A 26948-nucleotide genomic window follows, 5' to 3' on the forward strand; every position below is an offset into this window, starting at 1 on the left:
TATCGGCTGCTGAGTTTCATTTTTCAATGATTTCTGCTGGTTGTGTGCCTCAGGATTTTTTCAATGGATAAAATGTGCCTTGGCTCAGAAAAGGTTGAAAAACACCGGTCTAAGGGACGTTTAGAAAGTCCATTTTCTCGGACTCCTCCGAGACTTGCCTCCATAGTATTGCATTCTGAGCCATTTGCGTTAATGGATGGAGAGGAGAACTCACTCCCGTCAACACATAAAAAAGCTTTGATGAACCAGACAGAGAGTCGATGCTTCAACAATCGCGCTTATTCATTCCTTCGAGCGGAGCAGTCGGCGCTCTTTGCGACAGGATGAGGGGAATACAATTGAGCTGTTTAGTCCCCACATCTGGAAGTCATAACAGCCCCATGTTGTGACGCTAATACGCTAAACGCTTGTCTTGCCAGAGGTCTGTGGCCTGTTGAGCAAGATGCTTAGGGCACCACGAGAACAATCTAGTAATGACACATTTTTTTGTGCTTTGAAAAGTTCTGATTTTTAAAAATACCCCTGCCACGGCGATAAAACCTGAAGACACTGTCATTGCGGACCAAGGACAGGGTTTCCCTCTCGAGGTTTACAGCTTTCGGGTGGCAGAAATGGGGGCGGGGAGCATCGACACAAACATGTGCACAGATGCATGACCGAGTGTAGGGATCGCTCCTCTACATTTACATTTGGGGTGCACACTTGCATGTTCACGGAGTGTATGTGCGAGTTGGGGGATGCTAAAATGAATAATAAAGACATAAACGGGCATGCAGTTGACCGTATTTCCATAGCTCCTCCAAAGTTACTTAGGACGTGCTGACTGATAGAGTGGAGCCGCTCCGCTAAGCTAATAATAATCACCTCAGTTATGGCAAATAAACTACATTTCTTATTAAATCATCGCGTAATCACTGGAGGACGAGGCTAAACATGTTACACACCGAGAGCTAGGGCTGGGCGATATGGACGATAAAGTATATCTCGATATATTTTTACTTGAACTCGATATTTGATATACCGTATTTTTCGGACTATAAGTCGCAGTTTTTTTTCATAGTGCGACTTATACTCAGGAGCGACTTGTGTGAAATGATTAACACATTAGCGTAAAATATCAAATAATATTATTTAGCTCATTCACGTAAGAGACTAGACGTATAAGATTTCATGGGATTTAGCGATTAGGAGTGACAGATAGTTTGGTAAACGTTCTATATGTTATAGTTATTTGAATGACTCTTACCATAATATGTTACATTAACATACCAGGCACGTTCTCAGTTGGTTATTTATGCCTCATATAACGTACACTTATTCAGCCTGTTGTTCACTATTCTTTATTTATTTGAAATTGCCTTTCAAATGTCTATTCTTGGTGTTGGCTTTTATCAAATACATTTCCCCCAAAAATGCGACTTATTTATGTTTTTTCCCTTCTTTATTATGCATTTTCGGCCGGTGCGATTTATACTCCGGAGCGATTTATACTCCGAAAAATACGGTAACAAGAAATAAGTAGATTAATAAGAGTTAGAGAGAGGATAATATTACAACAACTGTTAGTGTGTCAGCATTCACTTTGATTTGCTTAAATAATTGTATGTAATAATAGAGAATAAGGGACTAGTTTAAAGGCCTACTGAAATGATTTTTTTTTATTTAGACGGGGATAGCAGATCCATTCTATGTGTCATACTTGATCATTTCGCGACATTGCCATATTTTTGCTGAAAGGATTTAGTAGAGAACAACGACGATAAAGTTCGCAACTTTTGGTCGCTGATAAAAAAAAGCCTTGCCCCTACCGGAAGTAGCGTGACATCACAAGCTGGAGGGCTCCTCACATTTCCCCATTGTTTACACCAGCAGCGAGAGCGATTCGGACCGAGAAAGTGACGATTACCCCATTAATTTGAGCGAGGATGAAAGATTTGTGGATGAGGAACGTGAGAGTGAAGGACTATAGTGCAGTGCAGGACGTATCTTTTTTCGCTCTGACCGTAACTTAGGTACAAGCTGGCTCATTGGATTCCACACTTTCTCCTTTTTCTATTGTGGATCACAGATTTGTATTTTAAACCACCTCGGATACTATATCCTCTTGAAAATGAGAGTCGAGAACGTGAAATGGACATTCACAGTGACTTTTATCTCCACGACAATACATCGGCGAAAAACTTTAGCTACGGAGCTAACGTGATAGCATCGGGCTCAAATGCAGATGGAAACAAAAGAAATAAACCCCTGACTGGAAGGATAGACAGAAAATCAACAATACTATTAAACCCTGGACATGTAACTACACGGTTAATGCTCTCCAGCTTGGCGAAGATTAACAATGCTGTTGCTAACGACGCCATTGAAGCTAACTTAGCAACGGGACCTCACAGAGCTATGATAAAAACATTAGCGCTCCACCTACGCCAGCCAGCCCTCATCTGCTTAACACCCGTGCTACCTGCGTTCCAGCGATCGACGGAAGGACGAAGGACTTCACCCGGTCATCCGTGCGGTCTGCTATCCAAGTCAAAGTCCTCCTGGTTGTGTTGCTACAGCCAGCCGCTAATACACCGATCCCACCTACAACTTTCTTCTTTGCAGTCTCCGTTGTTCATTAAACAAATTGCAAAAGATTCACCAACACAGATGTCCAGAATACTGTGGAATTTTGAGATGAAAACAGAGCTTTTTTGTATTGGATTCAAAGGTGTACCAATACTTCCGTTTAACTAGTGACGTCACGCGCATACGTCATCATACAAAGACGTTTTCAACCGGAAGTTTAGCGGGAAATTTAAAATTGCACTTTATAAGTTAACCTGGCCGTATTGGCATGTGTTGCAATGTTAAGATTTCATCATTGATATATAAACTATCAGACTGCGTGGTCGGTAGTAGTGGCTTTCAGTAGGCCTTTAAATATTGTGTTGATATTGTTAAACTGTCAATAGCACTTACTCGACAGGAATTTTTTGTTTAAAAAAAATAAAACACTTCCCTTCGAGTTTTCGTTATGATCTCTCCAAAAGAACTTGTGTAAATGAACGTACAAAACAACTGCGGGTTGAGCTCATGTCTTTCCAAAGACCGGCCTGCAACCTTACTCCTGCAGCTTCTGATGCAGTAGCACATGGGACTAAAAGTTGGGCAAACATGAGCTGCTGGGGCCAAGTTCACCCACTGCCGGAAAAATGTACAGCTGGCTACATATAGCAAGAGGTGCAAGTCATAACATCATCCAGAAGACGTCAACAGCACAGTTGCCAACGTTATGTAGCAGCAGGGGGTGTGAGAACAGACATTTTGCATGGACTATTTGTCATCAGCCTGCACACACACACACACACACACACACACACACACACACACACACACACACACACACACACACACACACACACACACACACACACACACACACACACACACACACACACACACACACACACACACACACACACACACACACACACACACACACACACACACACACACACACACACACACACACACACACACACACACACACACACACACACACACACACATTCAGTATGTTCCCAGGAGTGTTTCAAAGGGGTCCTATTATGATTGTATTCTAGATTTAAAACAGTCCCTTGGGGCCTACTTAACATGTAATAGTGATTCTTCGGTCAAGATTTGGCATTGATTTTAGTATCAGCAAGTCGCCAATTTTTTTTTTAGTGAGCGGCCTTATTTACGTGCCTCCACTTCGACTGCGCCAGCCATGTTGTAGTTTTTAGCGCTTCCATATGGAGTCTACTGACAGCTATAGATTAGTACTACATAGAGATGTCCGATAATATCGGACTGCCGAAATTATCGGCCGATAAATGCTTTAAAATGTAATATCGGAAATTATCGGTATCGGTTTCAAAAAGTAAAATTCATGACTTTTTAAAACGTCGCTGTGTACACGGACGTAGGGAGAAGTACAGAGCGCCAATAAACCTTAAAGGCACTGCCTTTGCGTGCCGGCCCAGTCACATAATATCTACGGCTTTTCACAAGGCAAGGCATACTTGGTCAACATCCATACAGGTCACACTGAGGGTGGACGTACAAACAACTTTAACATTGTTACAAATATACGCCACACTTTGAACCCACACCAAACAAGAATGACAAACATTTCGGGAGAACATCCGCACCGTAACACAACATAAACACAACGGAACAAATACCCCCAGAACCCCTTGCAGCACTAATTCTTCCGGAACGCTACAATATACCACCCCCGCTACCCCCTACCCAAAAACCCCGCCCCCCCCAACCCCGCCCACCTCAACCTCCTCATGCTCTCTCAGGGAGAGCATGTCCCAAATTCCAAGCTGCTGTTTTGAGGCATGTTAAAAAAATAATGCACTTTGTGACTTCAATAATAAATATGGCAGTGCCATGTTGGCATTTTTTTTCCATAACTTGAGTTGATTTATTTTGGAAAACCTTGTTACATTGTTTAATGCATCCAGCGGGGCATCACAACAAAATGTGGCATAATAATGTGTTAATTCCACGACTGTAGATAACGGTATCGGTTGATATCGGAATCGGTAATTAAGAGTTGGACAATATCGGAATATCGGATATCGGCAAAAAAGCCATTATCGGACATCTCTAGTATTATACGCTAATTTGTGTTAGAAATGGCAACAGCGGAGGATGCAAGTGCGAGCCAGTCTGGCCCACAACAAGAGGACAGAGAAAAAGTAGGAACTTATTGACTACAACTTGTGCAATCACCAAAAATGATTCCCGGGCGCGGCGCCGCTGCTGCCCACTGCTCCCCAAGGGGATGGGACAAATGCAGAGGACAAATTTCACCACATCTAGTGTGTGTGTGACAATCATTGGTACTTTAATCTTTAATCTTACAATGGCTTTCTGGGTAAATCTCTACTAGATACAGAGATATCTTGCAGAGGTCTCCAATGGGAAAAACGTCACAAGTCAGAGCAAATTCCTAAGGGCTCGTTTGGAGGAAGCATGAAGGAAGGCAAGATTGTTTTACAAATATCTCTGTCATGCCTCCATGGTTTGATTTAATTTCACATTTTTGAGGCTTATGCAGATCCCAAATACAAAACCAGTGAAGTTGGCACGTTGTGTAATTCGTAAATAAAGACAGAATACAATGATTTGCAAATCCTTTTCAACATATATTCAATTGAATAGACTGCAAAGACAAGATATTTAATGTTCCAAACTTAATTTTTTTGTTGTAAATAATCAATAACTTAGAATTTAATGGCAGCAACACATTGCAAAACAGTTGGCACAGTGGCATTTTTACCACTGTGTTACATGGCCTTTCCTTTTAACAACACTCAGTAAACGTTTGGGAACTGAGGAGACACATTTTTGAAGCTTTTCAGGTGGAATTCTTTCCCATTCTTGCTTGATGTACAGCTTAAGTTGTTCAACAGTCCGGGGGTCTCCGTTTACGTATTTTAGGCTTCATAATGCACCACACATTTTCAATGGGAGACAGGTCTGGACTACAGGCAGGTCAGTCTAGGACCCAGCACCTGTATGTACTTTTCAGCATTAATGGTGCCTTCACAGATGTGTAAGTTACCCATGTCTTGGGCACTAATACACCCCCATACCATCACATATACTGGCTTTTGAACTTTGCGCCTATAACAATCTAGGTGGTTCTTTTCCTCTTTGTTCCGGAGGACGTGACGTCCACAGTTTCCAAAAACAATTTGAAATGTGGACTCGTCAGACCACAGAACACTTTCCCACTTTGCATCAGTCTATCTTAGATGAGCTCGGGCCCGGGTGTTGTTGATAAATGGCTTTCGCTTTGCATAGTAGAGTTTTAACTTGCACTTACAGATGCAGCGATCAACTGTAGTTACTGACAGTGGGTTTCTGAAGTGTTCCTGAGCCCATGTGGTGATATCCTTTACACACTGATGTCGTTTTTTTGATGCAGTACCGCCTGAGGGATCGAATGTCACGGGCATTCAATGTTGGTTTTCAGCCTTGCTGCTTACGTGCAGTGATTTCTCCAGATTCTCTGAACCTTTTGAGGATATTACGGACCGTAGATGGTGAAATCCCTAAATTCCTTGCAATAGCTCGTTGAGAAATGTTGTTCTTAAACGCATTTGTTCACAAAGTGGTGACCCTCGCCCCATCCTTGTTTGTGAATGACTGAGCTGCTTCTATACCCAATCATGGCACCCACCTGTTCCCAAGTGGTCTGTTCCAAATAAGTGATGAGCATTCCTTAACTTTCTCAGGTTTTTTTTGCCACTTGTGCCAGCTTTTTTGAAACCTGTTACAGGCATCATATTCCAAATGAGCTAATACTTGCAAAAAATAACGTTTTCCAGTTCGAACATTAATTACCTTGTCATTGCAGTCTATTCAATTGAATATAGGTTGAAAGGGATTTGCAAATCATCGTATTTTGTTTATATTTACGATTGAGACAACATGCCAACTTCACTGGTTTTGGGATTTGTACACAAAAACAGGTACCTATAGGCAAGAAAAGTTGGTTTTGCAAAATACGTCCCCATTAAATCTAGGGTGCATGCCAAGGGAAGGTAATAAACGAATGGATTTTCTGGTCAGTCTGAGGCGGATCTTTGTCTTTTACAAATAGACTCTCCTAATTGGTCTTCCAAAATCTCCCTAGCACAGATTGTTAGACGCCAATATGCGAGCCAGAATGCCCCGGATGAGTGTCCTCTCTGTTGTGGGGCACCGTCCGTGAGGAATGGAATGTGACACTGGTGTCAGGCCGCGTTTGAGTGGCTGCCCGCGAGGCGGCCCATGATGGAGCTCCGCTAGAGGGGCGTCATGCACTGAAACCATTCCTGCAAAGAAATGTTGCCGGTGCCAGATAAACGGAGGACTCCTGAGGAAAGGGGCTTCTGGAGAACAAATGACCTTAAAAGAATCCCCTCGATTAACGCAAGCGTGTCATTTTCACAGCTGTTTAAGCACATCTGTACTGCAGATGGGATCTGTTGCAATCCACTAAAAGGGACCTTTTCCAAGATTGTGCAAGGACAACCACCTCTAAATCATTGTTCCTACCATGTTGACTTTAATAAACATGACTAGTAAGCCTTTTTTCGCGACAAAAACAAACGCAGGAGAGCACCAAGACGAGCACTCAGAGTCTTATGCAGGTCAGTAGGTCGCGCGCTTCCTCCGACGTATGGGAATTGGATTATGTCCTTGCTTGCAGCCTTAATCGTGGAAAACACTGGCCTGCCAGCTCCCATTAGACACCTGTAGTGCAAGAAGCATGGCAGGATAGTGAGGGGGAAGGGGGCATCATCCTGAGCTATTCAACACCTCAGACTATGGAACAGAGCTAGAATACGTGAACTAGGGCCGGGTGATGTGTTGAAATCGCCATGTCAAATCGCTAATGCTAATCAGTAGCATGTACATGACAAATCTCTAAACGTGCATCTTATTTATGGTTTTTGTTAACTAATATGTACGTGTTGAAATCGCCATGTCAAATCGCTAATGCTAATCAGTAGCATGTACATGACAAATCTCTAAACATGCATCTTATTTATGGTTTTTGTTAACAAATATGTACGTGTTGAAATCGCCATGTCAAATCGCTAATGCTAATCAGTAGCATGTACATGACAAATCTCTAAACGTGCATCTTAGTTGTGGTTTTTGTTAACAAATTTGTACGTGTTGAAATCGCCATGTCAAATCGCTAATGGTAATCAGTAGCATGTACATGACAAATCTCTAAACGTGCATCTTAGTTGTGGTTTTTGTTCATATGTAGGTGTTAAAATCGCCATGTAAAATTGCTAATCAATAGCATGTACATGACAAATCTCTAAACGTGCATCTTATTTATGGTTTTTGTTAACAAATATGTACGTGTTGAAATCGCCATGTCAAATCGCTAATGCTAATCAGTAGCATGTACGTGACAAATCTCTAAACATGCATCTTATTTATGGTTTTTGTTAACAAATATGTACGTGTTGAAATCGCCATGTCAAATCGCTAATGCTAATCAGTAGCATGTACATGACAAATCTCTAAATGTGCATCTTAGTTGTGGTTTTTGTTAACAAATATGTATGTGTTGAAATCGCCATGTCAAATCGCTAATGGTAATCAGTAGCATGTACATGACAAATCTCTAAACGTGCATCTTATTTATGGTTTTTGTTAACAAATTTGTACGTGTTGAAATCGCCATGTCAAATCGCTAATGCTAATCAGTAGCATGTACATGACAAATCTCTAAACGTGCATCTTAGTTGTGGTTTTTGTTAACAAATTTGTACGTGTTGAAATCGCCATGTCAAATCGCTAATGCTAATTAGTAGCATGTACATGACAAATCTCTAAACATGCATCTTATTTATGGTTTTTGTTAACAAATTAGTACGTGTTGAAATCGCCATGTCAAATCGCTAATGCTAATCAGTAGCATGTACGTGACAAATCTCTAAACATGCATCTTATTTATGGTTTTTGTTAATAAATTAGTACGTATTGAAATCGCCATGTCAAATCGCTAATGCTAATCAGTAGCATGTACGTGACAAATCTCTAAACGTGCATCTTATTTATGGTTTTTGTTAACAAATTTGTACGTGTTGAAATTGCCATGTCAATTCGCTAATGGTAACCAGTAGCATGTACATGACAAATCTCTAAACATGCATCTTAGTTGTGGTTTTTGTTAATATGTAGGTGTTAAAATCGCCATGTAAAATTGCTAATGCTAATCAGTAGCATGTACATAAATCTCTAAACGTGCATCTTAGTGATGGTTTTTGTTAACAAATATGTAGGTGTTGAAATCGCCACGTCAAATCGCTAATGCTAATCAGTAGCATGTACATGACAAATCTCTAAACATGCATCTTATTTATGGTTTTTGTTAACAAATTAGTACGTGTTGAAATCGCCATGTAAAATCGCTAATGCTAATCAGTAGCATGTACATGACAAATCTCTAAACGTGCATCTTAGTTGTGGTTTTTGTTAACAAATTTGTACGTAGCTAAGTTATATACAACCTATCTCTAAGATGTGGTACAAGCAGTCATGCTTCTCGCTACTTTCTTTTCAAATAACACCTTATGGTGTTAATTTGTCCAAAAACCTGCCATCAGCTTGTAATAGAGGACATTATCGCAACCGAACCAAGTGATTAGACATAACCCAATCAGCTCCTGAAGGGGCGTGTCCTTACAGAAGTAGGCGACGACCTCAATGCTGGCAGACAGGCAACAGCTCGTCTTTAAGTGGGCGTAACACATATGGGACGAGGAGTTAATGCTTCCGGGCCGTCGCATGCATGCAAGCCATACATGCGATCATATCTCATGTCATCTGTTCTTGGTTGTAAATCCCACCCTGACTACAGCTGCACTACAGTAAGGCCAACATCCTGTTCTTCACTGCATGCATATCTCAGAATGTGGACACACAACGAGGTCAGCAATTATTGATTTTTTTTTTTAACACAGAATGCTCACAAATGACCACTGAGTGATGAAAAGGATGACAACAACAACAAAAATTCTACAAAAAAATCTGGTTTTACCCTAGCAATAAATGGTGCTTACAATAAATATTAAAACACATTAGATACATTAAATGAAGTAGGTATAAGAATGGACTTTATTGTCATTATATTTGCATATAACGAGATTAAGGACTCCAATTTAAGGTGCGGTTGTGGAAACATATGGAATAAAAATAAATCACACAAGAAGTAATAAAGATAAACAATAAGAACTGAAACAAACAGACTACTGTCCAATAAAAACAATTTGGAGGTGGCTATAGGTCAGGGGTGTCCAAAGTGGAGGCCGGGGGCCATTTGTGGCCCGCAGCACATTCTAAAAATACTATTAAAAAAACAACAACATTAAAAAGTGTAATAAAAGAGAATACAGGTGAAATGTAACAAGAACAAGTTGCAATGTTGCCTCTAACAACACAAAGCTGCCTTCAGAAGGTTGTTTTTTCTTTAAAGCGGTCATTGCTCAAAAAAATAATAATGAATCAAAATGTATGAATTAATGACCTTTCATGGCTCCAATTACTTCGCGTCAAATATTCCACTTTGAAATATTTTTTGGGAAGTAAAAATGGCATATTTAGGGTATGAAACAAACCCACTAAAAAAACATAATTACAAAAAAAAAAAATCTTATAATCGACGGATATATTTGAAGTTGATCTAGAGACTTAAGGATTGAGCGCTAAATAAAAATGAATGACTTATTTTTAACACTTATGAGCGGGACACTTTTGGATCCCTAAGAATTTTAGTGGATTTTTTTTTTTGCTTAAAAAATAACAATGAATTAAAATCAATAATGTTATAAATGAATGACTTACAGTCACATGGACAAAGATAAGACCTTCCGGAGGAAAGTTTTGTGGTCAGATGAAACAAAAATTGAGCTGTATGGCCACGATACCCAGCAATATGTTTGGAGGAGAAAAGGTGGGGCCTTTAATCCCAGGAACACCATGCCTACCGTCAAGCATGGTGGTGGTAGTATTATGCTCTGGGCCTGTTTTGCTGCCAATGGAACAGGTGCTTTACAGAGAGTAAATGGGACGATGAAAAAGGAGGATTACCTCCAAATTCTTCAGGACAACTTAAAATCATCAGCCCGGAGGTTGGGTCTTGGCCGCAGTTGGGTGTTCCAACAGGACAATGACCCCAAACACACGTCAAAAGTGGCAAAGGAATGGCTAAATCAGGCTAGAATTAAGGTTTTAGAATGGCCTTCCCAAAGTCCTGACTTAAACGTGTGGACAATGCTGAAGAAACAAGTCCATGTCAGAAAACCAACACATTTAGCTGAACTGCACCAATTTTGTCAAGAGGAGTGGTCAAAAATTCAACCAGAAGCTTGTGGATGGCTACCAAAAGTGCCTTATTGCAGTGAAACTTGCCAAGGGACATGTAACCAAATATTAACATTGCTGTATGTATACTTTGGACCCAGCAGATCTGCTCACATTTTCAGTAGACCCATAATAAATTCCCTAAAAGTACCAAACTTCATGAATGTTTTTTGTGACCAACAAGTATGTGCTCCAATCACTCTATCACAAAAAAATAAAAGTTGTAGAAATTATTGGAAACTTAAGACAGCCATGACATTATGTTCTTTTTCCAGGTGAGAAGCATGATTTATGATCTAGATTACAGGGAGCAGAGACCATAAAGGGTCTCAGTCATTAAAATGTTAAAAATAAGTCAAATTATTATTATTTTTGTTATTATTTAACGCTTACAGTAAATCTCTATATCAACTTCAAGTTGATATAAAGTAATAAAAAATAAAAAGGTTTTATGGCTTTTCTGTCAAAAACAACTTTGTTTTTTTATAGTAAAACTGAAATATGCAGTATTTAGTAATTAGAGCCCTAAAAGATCAATAATGCAGGACACCATTGATTTTAATTCTTTAATATTTTTGAGTAATCACAGTGAAAAGATAAATAAAATACCACTAAATATATTTGGGATCCAAAAGGTGCCCCACTCATAAAGTGATACATTTTTATTAGGTTTTTCTTTTACTTTCAACACTTAAGTTACGAGATCAACTTCAGATACATCTGTCGATTTTACGTTTGAACTATTATGCGCTTTTGGCAAAGAAAACTTTGATGTTTTTATATGGCGGCAACTACACAATATATGCAATATTTACCACATAAAACATTTTAAAGTAAAATATTTGAAGTAATTGGAGCCTTGAAAATAATTCATTACAACATGGATTTTTTGTCATTATTTTTTATTTTGGAGCAATGGCAAAAAAATAAAAATAAAGACAAAAGAAAAAGAATGGCCTGCATGGCAGCTTTGTGTCAACGTTGCAACTTTTTCTCGTTAGATTTCATCTCATTCCACTTTTTGTAATGTTCTTTTTTATTTTTGCAATAGCAGTTCCAGAATGTGTGGCGGGCCGGTAAACAGTTAGCATAGATCCAACGAATCGATGACTAAATTAATCGCCAACTATTTTTATAATCGATTAGTTGTTGCAGCCCTAGTACCGTTACACCCCTACTATATTGTATTGGTTTTGAAAATGAAACATTTTTCATTGTGCAGCCCTCAGTGGAAAAAGTTTGGACACCCCCTGCTATAGGTGATGCAAGGGCAAGTGGATGACATGTCCACATGCACATGTCGGCACCATAAAGATGCAAAGTGCAAGTGACGAGTTCAAATATTGTGCACTAATTTATAGGGATGTCCGATAATGGCTTTTTGCCGATATCAGATATTCCGATATTGTCCAACTCTTTAATTACAGATACCGATATTAACCGATACCGATATATACAGTCGTGGAATTAACACATTATTATGCCTAATTTGCAGAGCCGACCCGTGGCATAGGCCGTATAGGCAAATGCTAAGGGCGCCGTCCATCAGGGGGCGCCACGCCAGTGCCACAAATGTTGGAGAAAAAAGAAAAAAAAAAGTTGATACTATTATTTCTAAATACAAAAAATAATCCCACGTTAATTAAAATGCAAAGTAAAGCCTATTTAATAGAAATATTATTTGTTACAACATTACGCCCCCCCCCCCCCCCCCCCCCCATCTCCCATTACGCCCCCCCCCCCCCCCCCCCCCCATCTCCCCGCACAGTGCGCCCCCTCCCTTCCCGTATCATGACTTTTACCACATCAAAAAATCAACACAAGATGTAAAAACGGCCAAAACTGTCAGGTGCCCAGGGAAGAAAAAATAGAAAAGAAGAGGAGGAGAAACGAGAAAAAGACAGAGGTAGCAGGTAGGTAACGTTAGCCTACATGAAATTATTTGTCTGTTACAGAATGTGATAGTAACCTGGCTTTTTAGCATTAAGCTAATGTTACATGATTCGGCAATTGCTAATCAATAAATAGCTAGTTCTGTTTTAACGTCGGGTTAATATTGTGGAGGGGGCTAAATTGTTATGGAAAATAATAATGTAACGTTAGGTATTTACAGTACTCCCACCTTACATACCTCAGGGACATTTGTATTAGATCTTTTAAGCAGGTGTTTTTTGTTTACATTGTTATTGCCATCTGGTTAGCTAATGTTTGCCCTGCAGGTAATAGTCACTTTTCCACCCCTTTATATATTGGGTATAGTTGTAAGCCTAGTTGTTAAAGTGCACATCATTAATGTTAATTAAGCAATATCACATGAGAGGGAATGCTGTTTTTTTAATTCGAGCACTGCTGTGATTCGGTTAAAGATAATCATAACATAACATTTTCATATAATATGTTAATTTGCTTTCTTTAAGTAAAAAAAAAAGGTCAAAGATAAAGCTATTCGGTTTCTTGTGAGTATATACACTTCACTGCCGATGTGGGGGCAGTGACCAATCTTGCCTAGGGCGCCAGATTGGTTAGGGCCAGGCCTGCTAATTTGGACAACCAGGTATGGTGAAGATAAGGTACTTTAAAAAAATAAAAATAAAATAAAAAATAAGATGAATAAATTAAAAACAATTCTCTTGAATAAAAAAGAAAGTAAACCAATATAAAAACAGTTCCATAGAAACTAGTAATTAATGAAAATGAGTAAAATTAACTGTTAAAGGTTAGTACTGTTAGTGCTTACGGACTGTATCCCTTGCAGACTGTATTGATATATATTGATATATAATGTAGGAACCAGAATATTAATAACAGAAGGAAACAACACTTTTGTGTGAATGAGTGTAAATGGGGAGGGGTTTTTTTTGGTTGGTGCACTAATTGTAAGTGTATCTTGTGTTTTTTATGTTGATTTAATTTAAAAAACGAAAAAAAAAAACCAAAAAACGATACCGATAATAAAAAACCCGATACCGATATTTTCCGATATTACATTTTAAAGCAATTATCGGACATCTCTACTAATTGACATTTTGAGCCCACGGTCCAGCATCCACTGCAGTGAATATCCTGGAGAGACGCCGGTCTCAGCATCCTGCAGGCGTGGACCAGAACAAAAGGCTGCCGTTTCTGCTACTGCGCAAAAAGCGCACCGGTACGCAACAATATACGCCCAACGATGGGGTAAAAAAAAAAAAGCAATTAAACGCACTGGAATAATTAAATTCTTAATTAAAAAAGGGAAGTTACAACCACACCCCCCGTTGAGTTAAGTGACACAAATTCGCACGTTGCTGCACGTCGCGCTCACAGGATTAGTGCACACAACGACGCCACCAAATCTTAATGCGCTTATTTATGACATTTTGCAGACCTTTTACAACTCATGTACAAGTAATATAGAGTTGGTGGCATTAAAGGACAAATGTTGAGGCTCTTACCTACAGGTTGAGGCGGCTGGGCGGCACAAACGAGCTGCTGACAATGAGCGCTGTTGAGGGGAACTCTCACCCCTCCCACCGCGTTCGGCTACCGTAAGTGCGGCACTGATGGCGCAACGGGATTGCGTGAAGCTGAAGGCATGCCGGGGGGGCAAAACTGAAAAAAAAACAAAAAAACAAAAACCCCGCCATTAGATAATGTGTTGTAGTGAAAATGTGCAAAATGTAACACTGACCGTAGTTGGCTTGGCAGCAGGTGCGGGGTGGCGTTTGAGCACTTTGGGTGTGGTTGTTGCTGAGGGAAGATGGAGAATTTGGGGATGAGGATGAGAGCATCCGGATGAAATGTTGCGTATTTTTTTATAAAACCATACCATGAAAGGTGCCCTGAAATCAATGCCATTTTTTTTAATGCAGTTTCAGCACCATTTATTCCTGCACGTCAAAAAGGTGCCGAAACAACCTTTCTGGTTGTCACCTCTCCAGTGTTGCGCAACCCTCTGCTGCCACCTGGCGGTAAGAGTTCAAAATTGCATATGTCTGGTCTGGTCATACACCAGGGGTAGGCAACCCAAAATGTTGAAAGAGCCATATTGGACCAAAAATACAAAAACAAATCTGTCTGGAGCCGCAAAAAGTTAAAAGCCATATTACATACAGATAGTGTGTCATGACATATAAATTGAATTAAGATGACTTAAAGGAAACTAAATGAGCTCAAATATAGCTACAAATGAGGCATAATGATGCAATATGTACATATCGCTAGCCTAAACAGCATGTTAGCATCGATTAGCTTGCAGTCATGCAGTGACCAAATATGTCTGATTAGCACTCCACACAAGTCAATAACATCAACAAAACTGACCTTTGTGCATTCACGCACAACGTTAAAAGTTTGGTGGACAAAATGAGACAGAAAAAAAAAGTGGCGTAAAACACGTCCTAGAGAGTCGGAGAAAGTTATACATGTAAACAAAACTACGGTGAGTTCAAGGACCGCCAAAATTAGTAGGACAAAACGGTGCTCGCCAAATACTCAAATCAGTGAAGCATGTTTAATATAAACAGTGTGCTTTATAACAATTAGGGAGGTTTGTGTCATGTTTGTCCTCCTACAGAAACCATATTAAAACAAAAAATATACTTTTTTCCCCTCATCTTTTTCAATTTTTCATACATTAATGAAAAAGCTCCAGAGAGCCACTAGGGCGGCGCTAAAGAGCCGCATGCGGCTCTAGAGCCGCGGGTTGCCGACCCCTGTCATACACTATATTGCCCAAAGTGCTTGGCCACCTGGCTTGACTCACATATGAACTTGAAGTGCCATCCCATTCCTAACCCATAGGGTTCAATGTGATGTCTGTCTACCTTTTGCAGCTATTACAGATTCAACTCTTCTGGGAAGGGCTGTCCACAAGGTTGCGGAGTTTGTTCATAGGAATTTTTGACCGTTCTTCCAAAATGCGCATTGGTGAGGTCACACACTGATGTTGGTTCGAGAAGGCCTGGCTCTCAGTCTCCGTTCTAATTCATCCCAAAGGTGTTCTGTCTGTGCAGGCCAGTCAAGGTCATCCACACCAGACTCTGTCATCCATGTCTTTATGGACCTTGCTTTGGGCACTGGTGCATAGTCATGTTGGAAGAGGAAGGGACCCGCTCCAAACTGTTCCCACAAGGTTGGAAGCATGGAATTGTCCAACATGTTTTGGTATCCTGGAGCATTCAAAGGGGCCAAGGCCAACTCCTGAAAAACAACCCCACACCATAATCCCTCCTCCACCAAATTTCACACTCGGCACAATGCAGTCTGAAATGTAGCGTTCTACTGGCAACCTTCAAACCCAGACTCGTCCATCAGATTGCCAGATGGAAAAGCGTGATTCATCACTCCAGAGAAGGCGTGTCCACTGCTCTAGAGTCCAGTGGCGACGTGCTTTACACCACTGCATCCCACGCTTTGCATCGGACTTGGTGATGTATGGCTTAGATGCAGCTGCTCGGCCATGGAAGCACATTCCATGAAGTTCTCTGCGTAGTGTACGTGGGCTAATTGGAAGGTCACATGAAGTTTGGAGCTCTGTAGCAACTGACTGTGCAGAAAGTTGGCGACCTCTTTGCACTATGCACTTCAGCATCCGCTGACCCCTCTCTGTCAGTTTACGTGGCCTACTACTTCGTGGCTGAGTTGCTGTGTTCCCAAACTCTTCCATTTTCTTATGATAAAGCCAACAGTTGACTTTGGTATTTTTAGGAGCGAGGAAATTTCACGACTGGATTTGTTGCACAGGTGGCATCCTATGACAGTTCCACGCTGGAAATCACTGAGCTCCTGAGAGCGGCCCAATCTTTCACAAATGTTTGTAGAAACAGTCTCCATGCCTAAGTGCTTGATTTTATACACCTGTGGCCGGGCCAAGTGATTAGGACACCTGATTCTGATCATTTGGATGGGTGGCTAAATACTTTTGGCAATATAGTGCATACTTGCCAACCCTCCCGTTTTTAGCAGGAGAATCCCGGTATTCAGCGCCTCTCCCGACAACCTCCCGGCAGAGATTTTCTCCCGACAAACTCCCGGTATTCAGCCGGAGCTGGAGGCCACGCCCCCTCCAGCTCAATGCGGACCTGAGACTGAGTGGGGACAGCCTGTTCTCACGTCCGCTTTCCCACAATATAAACAGCTTGCCTGCCCAATGAACGGAGAAGTTAAACAGGACAATACTGCCATCTAATGGATAGCCACTGGAACACTGAAATTCAAGTTTTTTTTTTTCTTTCTATGTAAATAAAATAAATAAATAAATATATATATATATATATATATATATATATATATATATATATATATATATATATATATATATATATATATATATATATAGCTAGAATTCACTGAAAGTCAAGTATTTCATACATATATATATATATATATATATATATATATATATATATATATATATATATATATATATATATATATATATATATATATGGAATATATATGAAATACTCGAGTTGTTGAATCCTAGCTGTAAATAACCACGCCCCCAACCACGCCCCCCCACCCCCGACCAAGCCCCACCCCCACCCCCTACCCCCCACCTCCCGATATTGGAGGTCTCAAGGTTGGCAAGTATGATATAGTGTACGATCAATGCTCAAATGGTGATTTTGCTTGGATTTATTTTAAAGGTAAAAGAAGCAGTCATTTGTTATTCAAGTTAAGACAGTGGTTTACTATTCATGTTTACAAGTAGGCCGATAGGCCGCAAATTGCTAAAATGTTTAACACATTTGTCTGTACAGTTCGCAGAGGATTCAAGATAAAAACAGTTTGGCACTGGAACAGATTACTTCTATTATTTGTTATTTACAATATTAGGAAAACTGTTTACAAATCTGAGGTGGAAGAACTTCCCTTAGTTTAATACCCGGTATTAAACTCAGTGGCTATTAATGAATTGCTTTCTAATGCATTAAGTCGGGGTGGCCAAAGTGCATACTAGTTAAAGTTAAGTTAAAGTACCACTGATAGTCACACACACACTAGGTGTGGTGAAGTTACCCTCTGCATTTGAGCCATCTCCTTGTTCCACCCCCTGGGAGGTGAGGGGAGCTTTGAGCAGTAGCGGTGGCCGCGCTCAGGAATCATTTTGGTGATTTAACCCCCAATTCCAACCCTTGATGCTGAGTGCCAAGCAGGGAGGCAATGGGTCCCATTTTTATCGTCTTTGGTATGACTCGGCCGGGGTTTGAACTCACGATGCTGTCAAATGATACAAATCACACTTTTGAATTTGGATTAAATAATGATTAATCATAGGTTTATTACTTGCTTGCATAATTTAAATGCTATTTTGTGGTCAGAATGTCAAACAGGAACATTTTTAAATGTTTCCCTTGGATGTACCGTCATTTATTTGCTCCAAACTTGATACTAGGTCTATCTAAAGTCCCACCTGTGTTTATTTTGAAGAAGCGTTTTCCAGTCAATCATCTTTGCACTGACATTTGTACTGATCACTAACCGTATAACAACCCGTGTCGCCTTTCAGGTTACCATTCAGGTAAAGGAGCATGTACGGTCAAAATAAATTGCGTGATTAATCTGAGTACTTACATGATTAATGTGATCATTTCTTTGACTAATCACATGAGTTAACCTATTTTTTGACAGCCCTACTAAAACAACTCAAGTATAACAAAAGAGCAAACAGGTGTAATGTAATGAAAAAAGGTGAAATGTTAAAGCTTGGTTGTTCTTTAAAAAAAAATCTATATTGTATTGGTTTTAACCATTTTAAATCCTTTGATTTTTGGAAAAGGTTTGGGCACCCCTGCATTAAGTACATTATTTTCACTGACTGATTTTCATTTAAGAAAAAAAGTAATGTACATCCAAGGAAGGCTGAAAAAATTAATTAGTTTTATTAGGAGTCACAAACTGACGCTAACCTACACTTTGAAACAGGTTTGGTAATACCATATTTTTCGGACTATAAGTCGCAGTTTTTTTCATAGTTTGGCCAGGGGTTGCGACTTATACTCAGGAACGACTTATGTGTGAAATTATTAACATATTACCGTAAAATATCAAATAATATTATTTAGCTCATTCACGTAAGAGACTAGACGTATAAGATTTCACGGGATTTAGCGATTAGGAGTGACAGATTGTTTGGTAAACGTATAGCATGTTCTATATGTTATAGTTATTTGAATGACTCTTACCATAATATGTTACGTTAACATAACAGGCACGTTCTCAGTTGTTTATTTATGCCTCATATAACGTACACTTATTCAGCCTGTTGTTCACTATTCTTTATTTATTCTAAATTGCCTTTCAAATGTCTATTCTTGGTGTTGGGTTTTATCAAATAAATTTCCCCAAAAAATGCGACTTATACTCCAGTGCGACTTATATATGTTTTTTTCCTTCTTTATTATGCATTTTCGGCCGGTGTGACTTATACTCCGAAAAATACGGTATAAGTCGCACTGGAGTATAAGTCGCATTTTTTGGGGAAATTTATTTGATAAAATCCAACACCAAGAATAGACATATGAAAGGCAATTTAAAATAAATAAAGAATAGTGAACAACAGGCTGAATAAGTGTACGTTATATGATGCATAAATAACCAACTGAGAACGTGCTCATATACGTCTAGTCTCTTACGTGAATGAGATAAATATTATTTGATATTTTACGGTAATGTGTTAATAATTTCACACATAAATCGCTCCAGAGTATAAATCGCACCAACTGAGAACGTGCTCATATACGTCTAGTCTCTTACGTGAATGAGATAAATATTATTTGATATTTTACAGTAATGTGTTAATAATTTCACACATAAATCGCTCCAGAGTATACATCGCTATGAAAAAAACTGCGACTTATAATCCGAAAAATACGGTACTTACATGATTAATGTGATCATTTCTTCGATTAATCACATGAGTTAACCTATTTTTTTAACAGCCCTACTAAAACAACTCAAGTATAACAAAAGAGAAAACAGGTGTAATGTAATGAAAAAAGTTGAAATGTTAAAGCTTGGTTGTTCAATAAAAATATTGTATTGGTTTTAACCATTTTAAATCCTTTGATTTTTGGAAAAGGTTTGGGCACCCCTGCATTAAGTACATTATTTTCACTGACTGATTTTCATTTAAGAAAAAACAAAGTAATGTACACCCAAGAAAGGCTGAAAAAATAAATTAGTTTTATTAGGAGTCACAAACTGACGCTAACCTACACTTTGAAACAGGTTTGGTAATAATCTGTAATAATAATTGTTTTATTTGTTTCCTATGTATAACCCCTAACTAACCCAGTGAGGGACATCTCACTTCTGGCTGACGATGGTCCTGGCAATGAGCTCTTTCATTATCTCATTGGTTCCTCCATAGATGGGCTGAATACGGGAGTCTACAAATGCCCTGCAAGAGCAAAAAGATGATTCAGCAACATTTTTGAGACACTGTGGGGGGTCGACTGAGCACTTACTTAGCGATGGGGTACTCCCACATATAGCCCCAGCCACCGTGGAGCTGCAGGCACTGCGTGGCCACCTTGTTCTGGAGATCAGATGCCCTGCAGGGTAAAAAAAAAAGACATTTAGCGTTAAAAAGTATCAGCACACACTCAAAAGAAATGCACCTCTCACCAGTATTTGGCCATGGAAGCAGTAGAAGGGTCAAGACGTCGGTCAGTGTGCAGCTGCAGGCAACTGTCAATGAACGCTCTGCCCACACAGATTTCTGTCTTTAGCTCTGCCAGTTTGTGCTGTACGGTCTGTGCGGGGTAACCAAAGGCGTGCAAAGTCACTTTAAGTCACAAACGTGCAAAACCGCAGAAGACAACACCTGCAGGTGAGCGATTGTCTTCCCAAATGCTTTCCTCTGCAACACGTAGCTCCTGGTCTCCTCAAACATGAACTCACAGCTGGCGATGGCCATGTCTGCAATCACCAGACGCTCCTAAACAGAAATCCTCACAATAGATAAAGCCTGACATGTGCTGTGTGCATGAGGGGACGTTTACCTGTGGCAGCTCATTCATCAGGTAGTAGAAACCCTTGTTGACTCCGCCTAATAGTGCATCAGCCGGGAGCCGCACGTCCTCAAAGAAAAGTTCAGCCGTGTCCTTCAGAAGAAGATGAGATATGATAAAAGTGGTGCCATGGAGATGGGGAATAACATCTTCGGCGAATGTACCTGCGCCTTGAGGCCGATCTTTTCCAGCTTGCGACCTTTCTGGAAGCCTTGCATACCTTCCTCCAGCAGGAAAAGGCTGATGCCATGTGCTGCTGTCTTTGCCTCACGGTTGGTCACGGCCACCACCACCACCAGGTCGGCCATCCAGCCATTGGTGATGAACACCTGCACAAAATAAACACTTTAATCTTGTTTTCAAAAAGCCTTTTCATTTTACCGTAATTTCCATCGCCTTTATACAATGCTGCGGCTAATTTATAGATTTTTTCCAGGTTCCCAAGCTTCACATGGGGGCAATAAACATAGCCATGTCACATCAGAAGTTTTTCACATTTAATCAAAAATACTCACACAACTATTCAGTGAGCCGCTAAGCGCCCTATGGACTCACCCTCATTATGGAAAAGTATCAACAAAACGCACAAGACGCAGCCCCAAAGCCAAAGACCATCGAAAAAGGAAACAGCTGCCGCACGGAAGGGAAATCCACAACTACTAATGGGTCCCAAAAAGTTACAGGGAAAAGAAAAGGGTTTTTTTGAATAAGGGTACACTTATTCAGCCTGTTGTTCACTATTCTTTATTTATTTTAAATTGCCTCTCAAATGCCTATTCTTGGTGTTGAGTTTTATCAAATAAATTTCCCCAAAAAATGCGACTTATACTCCAGTGCGACTTATATATATGTTTTTTTCCTTCTTTATTATGCATTTTCGGCCGGTGCGACTTATACTCCGAAAAATACGGTAATGGAAAGCAACACAAAAAGCAAACCAGACACAGGTGGTTCTTGCCTCCTACGGCAGCTACTTCACCTTGTTACCATTCAGTATCCAATCGCTGCCGTCCTGCTTGGCATATGTCCGCACACCCTGAAGGTCACTGAAAATAGTCATAAAATATATGTCAAAACAGATCGAAGCAGTCCTACTTCTTGACACAATCACAAGTCCTCACCTGCCTGCTCCTGGCTCCGTCATGGCGATGGCACAGATGCATTCCCCAGAAGTCATCTTTGGAATGAAGCGTTGGATCTGCTCTTTAGTGCCATAGTTGACGATGTAGGGCATGACGATGTCGGAGTGAAGCCCGAAGCCTGGGCCTGAACAGTTTGAGTACATCCTGTTGGGATGAAATCGGAAACACATCAGAGACAGGACATAAGAAGTGATTCAGTTTGTTTTGTCCACTCACTGTTCTTCCCATGTGATGGCCGCTGAGAGCAGATCTCCGCCGATTCCGCCATACTCTTCTGGCGTCATAACTCCCAGCAGGCCTTGCTCGCCGGCCTTCAGCCACACCTCCCTGCTCACCTGGCCTGCCTTCTCCCATTCCGTGTGATGCGGAATCACCTCCTCTTGGAAGAATCGCCGCACGCTCTGCCTGAAGAGGTCATGGTCCGCGTTGAAAATCCTTCGAGTCCCAATGTCCGTCAGGCTCTTTGCACTGGACGTCTCCAGACGAGCGGAGGGGACGGGATGGCCGAGTTCTTGGGCATCATTGTGCTGCAGTCTGGAGTTATTATTTGAATATTTTCATGGTGTTTATACAAAAACAGCTCGAAACAGTTAATTCATTAGCAGTGTTCGGACTAACGCGTTACAAAGTAATTTTTTATATTCGGTAACTCAGTTACCGTTACTACATGATGCGTTACTGAGTTATTTTACGATATTTTTTATGCAGTATCAGCTAGAAACTGAGAAGATCTGAGTGTGTTTTATTGGAGCGCTGCAGAAGAGGCGACCGGAAAAGAGGCGCGCGCTGTGTATGTGTGTGTGTGGGAGGGGTCGTGTCTGTGTTTACATCATGGCGGAGCCAGAAGTCGAGTTTTTTAACATGGAGATATTCTCACTACTTTTTTTTCCTTTTGTCGACCACAAAGAAAAGAACATTTTAGTTAAATGTAAGTTGGGTCTTGGATCAAAGATCCTATCCTAGCAGTTCAAATCTGCTGAAACAGCTACAAAAGCAACATGCTTCGACGAAGCTAGTAAAGAGAGACACACTTCACCTCCACCTCCAACAGCAGCTAGATTTTAACGAGGCACTGCGGACTGAAGGTACACACACTCTGTCAATTCTCTTATATACTCTTTCATTCTAGACTTCTAGAGTGTTTGATTATCCCATCACTCTAAATGTATAGACCAGGGGTCACCAACCTTTTTGAAACCAAGAGCTACTTCTTGGGTACTGATTAATGCGAAGGGCTACCAGTTTGATACACACTTAAATAAATTGCCAGAAATAGCCAAATTTACATTTAACTCTATGTTATTATTAATAATAAATGATATTTACACTTAATTGAACGGTTTAAAAGAGGAGAAAACACGAAACAAATGACAATTAAATTTTGAAACATAGTTTATCTTCAATTTCGACTCTTTAAAATTCAAAATTCTACCGAAAAAAAGAAGAGAAAAACTAGCTAATTCGAATCTTTTTGAAAAAATTAAAAAAAGAATTTATGGAACATCATTAGTAATTTTTCCTGATTACGATTAATTTCAGAATTTTGATGACATGTTTTAAATAGGTTAAAATCCAATCCACACTTTGTTAGAATATATAACAAATTGGACCAAGCTATATTTCTAACAAAGACAAATAATTATTTCTTCTAGATTTTCCAGAACAAAAATTTTAAAAGAAATTCAAAAGACTTTGAAATAAGATTTAAATTTGATTCTACAGATTTTCTAGATTTGCCAGAATAATTTTTTTGAATTTTAATCATAATACGTTTGAAGAAATATTTCACAAATATTCTTCGTCGAAAAAACAGAAGCTAAATTGAAGAATTAAATTAAAATTTATTTATTATTCTTTACAATAAAAAAAATAAATTTACTTGAACATTGATTTAAATTGTCAGGAAAGAAGAGGAAGGAATTCAAAAGGTAAAAAGGTATATCAATCAATCAATCAATCAATGTTTATTTATATAGCCCTAAATCGCAAGTGTCTCAAAGGGCTGTACAAGCCACAACGACATCCTCGGTACAGAGCCCACATGTGTTTAAAAATCCTAAAATCATTTTTAAGGTTGTATTTTTTTCTCTAAAATTGTCTTTCTGGAAGTTATTAGAAGTGAAGTAAAAAAAATAATGAACTTATTTAAACAAGTGAAGACCAATTCTTTAAAATATTTTCTTGGATTTTCAAATTCTATTTGAGTTTTGTCTCTCTTAGAATTAAGAATGACGGGCAAAGCGAGACCAGCTTGCTAGTAAAGAAATACAATTTAAAAAATAGAGGCAGCTCACTGGTAAGTGCTGCTATTTGAGCTATTTTTAGAACAGGCCAGCGGGCGACTCATCTGGTCCTTACGGGCTACCTGGTGCCCGCGGGCACCGCGTTGGTGACCCCTGGTATAGACTATAAAGTTCACAAACATAAAGAGGGATCCTAGTGGGCCGGGCCAATCTTTCCTTATCTCTAAACTAAAACTGGGGAAATGCATAGTGTTCTGGGCTTCAGACATGATTTTATTTCAGAATTCCTTGAGAGAAAAAACCACCTTGTTAGGCTTTGTGTATGTAGTGTGTGCCTTCCTTGGTTTACAGCTATGTTGTTATTATGCTGTTTGTTACCTATGTATGTTATGTTGCAGCTATTTAAAATAGTTTTGTCAATTTGTTAAAAATTGGCCCTTTGAAACATATCTTTGTCTTCGTGTGTTGTATGTAGACCACATTGCTTAGCAGAGTTCAGTGATGCAAATGCATGTCAAGTTGATCGACAGATTGTATTATTCTCCAGTGCAATAACAGTACTGAAATGAAGGCTAAAAGGGCATTAAAGGGGGCCTTAAAAAATATTAAAAAAAATATATAAGTAACTAAATAGTTACTTTTCACAGTAACGCATTACTTTTTGGTGTAAGTAACTAAGTTACTTTTGAAATAAAGTAACTAGTTACTGGTTTTCAGTAACTAGCCCAACACTGTTCATTAGTGAGTACATTAATTTGATTCACTGCAATAACCTTATGCTACAGAACAAGCTAGTGAGGTCCTAAGGACATTTAACTGTGTCAAAGGTCACTATGACCTACTTTAAAAGACACGATTATTAAAGTGTTAATTAAAATGGCATTGGTTACGATAATGTACACAACAATTTTAAAAAAAATAGCGACGTTCCTTAAATGAAAGGCATGGAATGATTTAAAAACACATTGATAATACTCACCTAGCAGCAACTGAGGGCAGCATATGTTCTGAACTGCACACATTTTTCAAGCCAGAACGACATATTTTTGCAACACTTCTGACAAACATGGCGTAAAAACAAATCCGTACGTGGTCTCTTTGCAAGCTCCTATGTGTTACTTTGCTCCTCCCAGTGGACTTTCACTGAGAAGTGGAGGAATGTACTTCCTCTGCTAAAAGCTACTAGCTAAGTCTGATAAAAAAAAATCTCCCAGAAAACAAGAAACCTATCGTACATTTAAAAAAAACACAATATAATATCTACACTTTTTTCACGTAGCTCAAATATGTATATATGGACATTGACGAATGTAATTACTGTAGTTAGGGTTGAATGTCATAGTAACGAAAATAAAGAGACAAATAGTTGTACTAAATCTACGAAGTCCATAAAAGTTATTTTCTGAGGTGCCGTTTTCTTCCTCTAACAAAACATGTTGGAGTCACTTATGCTATCGTTCAACTCTGCCATCTAGAGGCGGTTAGTCATATTACTTCAATTGTTCTCCCGCCAAGCCATATATTTTATCACTTTACACCAGGGGTCACCAACCTTTTTGAAACCAAGAGCTACTTCTTGGGTACTGATTAATGCGAAGGGCTACCAGTTTGATACACACTTAAATAAATTGCCAGAAATAGCCAATTTGCTCAATTTACCTTTAACTCTATGTTATTATTAATAATAAATGATATTTACACTTAATTGAACGGTTTAAAAGAGGAGAAAACACGAAAAAAAGGACAATTAAATTTTGAAACATAGTTTATCTTCAATTTCGACTCTTTAAAATTCAAAATTCAACCGAAAAAAATAAGAGAAAAACAAGCTAATTCGAATCTTTTTGAAAAAATTAAAAAAATAATTTATGGAACATCATTAGTAATTTTTCCTGATTAAGATTAATTTTAGAATTTTGATGACATGTTTTAAATTGGTTAAAATCCAATCTACACTTTGTTAGAATATATAACAAATTGGACCAAGCTATATTTCTAACAAAGACAAATCATTATTTCTTCTAGATTTTCCAGAACAAAATTTTTAAAAGAAATTCAAAAGACTTTGAAATAAGATTTAAATTTGATTCTACAGATTTTCTGGATTTGCCAGAATAAATTTTTTGAATTTTAATCATAATAAGTTTGAAGAAATATTTCACAAATATTCTTTGTCGAACAAACAGAAGCTAAAATGAAAAATTTAATTAAAATGTATTTATTATTCTTTACAATAAAAAAAATACATTTACTTGAACATTGATTTAAATTGTCAGGAAAGAAGAGGAAGGAATATAACAGGTAAAAAGGTATATGTGTTTAAAAATCCTAAAATCATTTTTAAGGTTGTATTTTTTCTCTAAAATTGTCTTTCTGAAAGTTATAAGAAGCAAAGTAAAAAAATTAATGAATTTATTTAAACAAAAGAAGACCAAGTCTTTAAAATATTTTTTGGATTTTCAAATTCTATTTGAGTTTTGTTTCTCATAGAATTAAAAATGTCGGGCAAAGCGAGACCAGCTTGTTAGTAAATAAATACAATTTAAAAAATAGAGGCAGCTCACTGGTAAGTGCTGCTATTTGAGCTATTTTTAGAACAGGCCAGCGGGCTACTCATCTGGTCCTTACGGGCTACCTGGTGCCCGCGGGCA

General features: G+C 39.0%; 2 protein-coding genes across 12 annotated transcripts in view; both read right to left on the reverse strand.

Annotated features, from left to right (window-relative positions):
* The window catches only part of LOC133659722 (microtubule-associated protein tau-like), a 124786-nt gene extending 110379 nt beyond the window's left edge, over window positions 1-14407 (reverse strand). For 4 of the 11 annotated variants that reach the window (XM_062062441.1, XM_062062434.1, XM_062062406.1 and 1 more), the window contains exon 1: window positions 14353-14395. The gene's annotated coding sequence lies outside the window, so the exon portion shown is untranslated. Of the gene's footprint in view, window positions 1-14352 lie in introns of all 11 variants that reach the window. The other 7 variants (XM_062062389.1, XM_062062378.1, XM_062062451.1 and 4 more) reach the window with 4 other exon arrangements.
* A 5652-nt stretch (window positions 14408-20059) lies between these two features.
* Window positions 20060-25754, reverse strand: acadl (acyl-CoA dehydrogenase long chain). The gene is made up of 10 exons (XM_062039868.1): window positions 25277-25754; window positions 22271-22588; window positions 22034-22198; window positions 21892-21958; window positions 21077-21241; window positions 20904-21005; window positions 20726-20839; window positions 20527-20654; window positions 20367-20453; window positions 20060-20299 (listed from the first exon to the last, which is right to left on the reverse strand). The coding sequence occupies exons 1-10, from the start codon at window positions 25363-25365 to the stop codon at window positions 20206-20208; spliced, it is 1329 nt and encodes a 442-aa protein (XP_061895852.1). The 5' UTR covers window positions 25366-25754; the 3' UTR covers window positions 20060-20205.
* Window positions 25755-26948: the final 1194 nt, after the last annotated feature.

The sequence above is a fragment of the Entelurus aequoreus genome, linkage group LG01 (assembly GCF_033978785.1).
Source record: "Entelurus aequoreus isolate RoL-2023_Sb linkage group LG01, RoL_Eaeq_v1.1, whole genome shotgun sequence".
Lineage (NCBI taxonomy): Eukaryota > Metazoa > Chordata > Actinopteri > Syngnathiformes > Syngnathidae > Entelurus > Entelurus aequoreus.

Coding starts and splice junctions, on each gene's coding strand:
- acadl (XM_062039868.1), bottom strand. CDS start 25,365: ATGTTTGTCAGAAGTGTTGCAAAAATATGTCGTTCTGGCTTGAAAAAT. Junction 21,242..21,891: donor GGATACTGAATGGTAACAAG/GTGAAGTAGCTG, acceptor TATTTTGTGCAG/GTGTTCATCACCAATGGCTG. Junction 20,840..20,903: donor TGATGAATGAGCTGCCACAG/GTAAACGTCCCC, acceptor ATTTCTGTTTAG/GAGCGTCTGGTGATTGCAGA.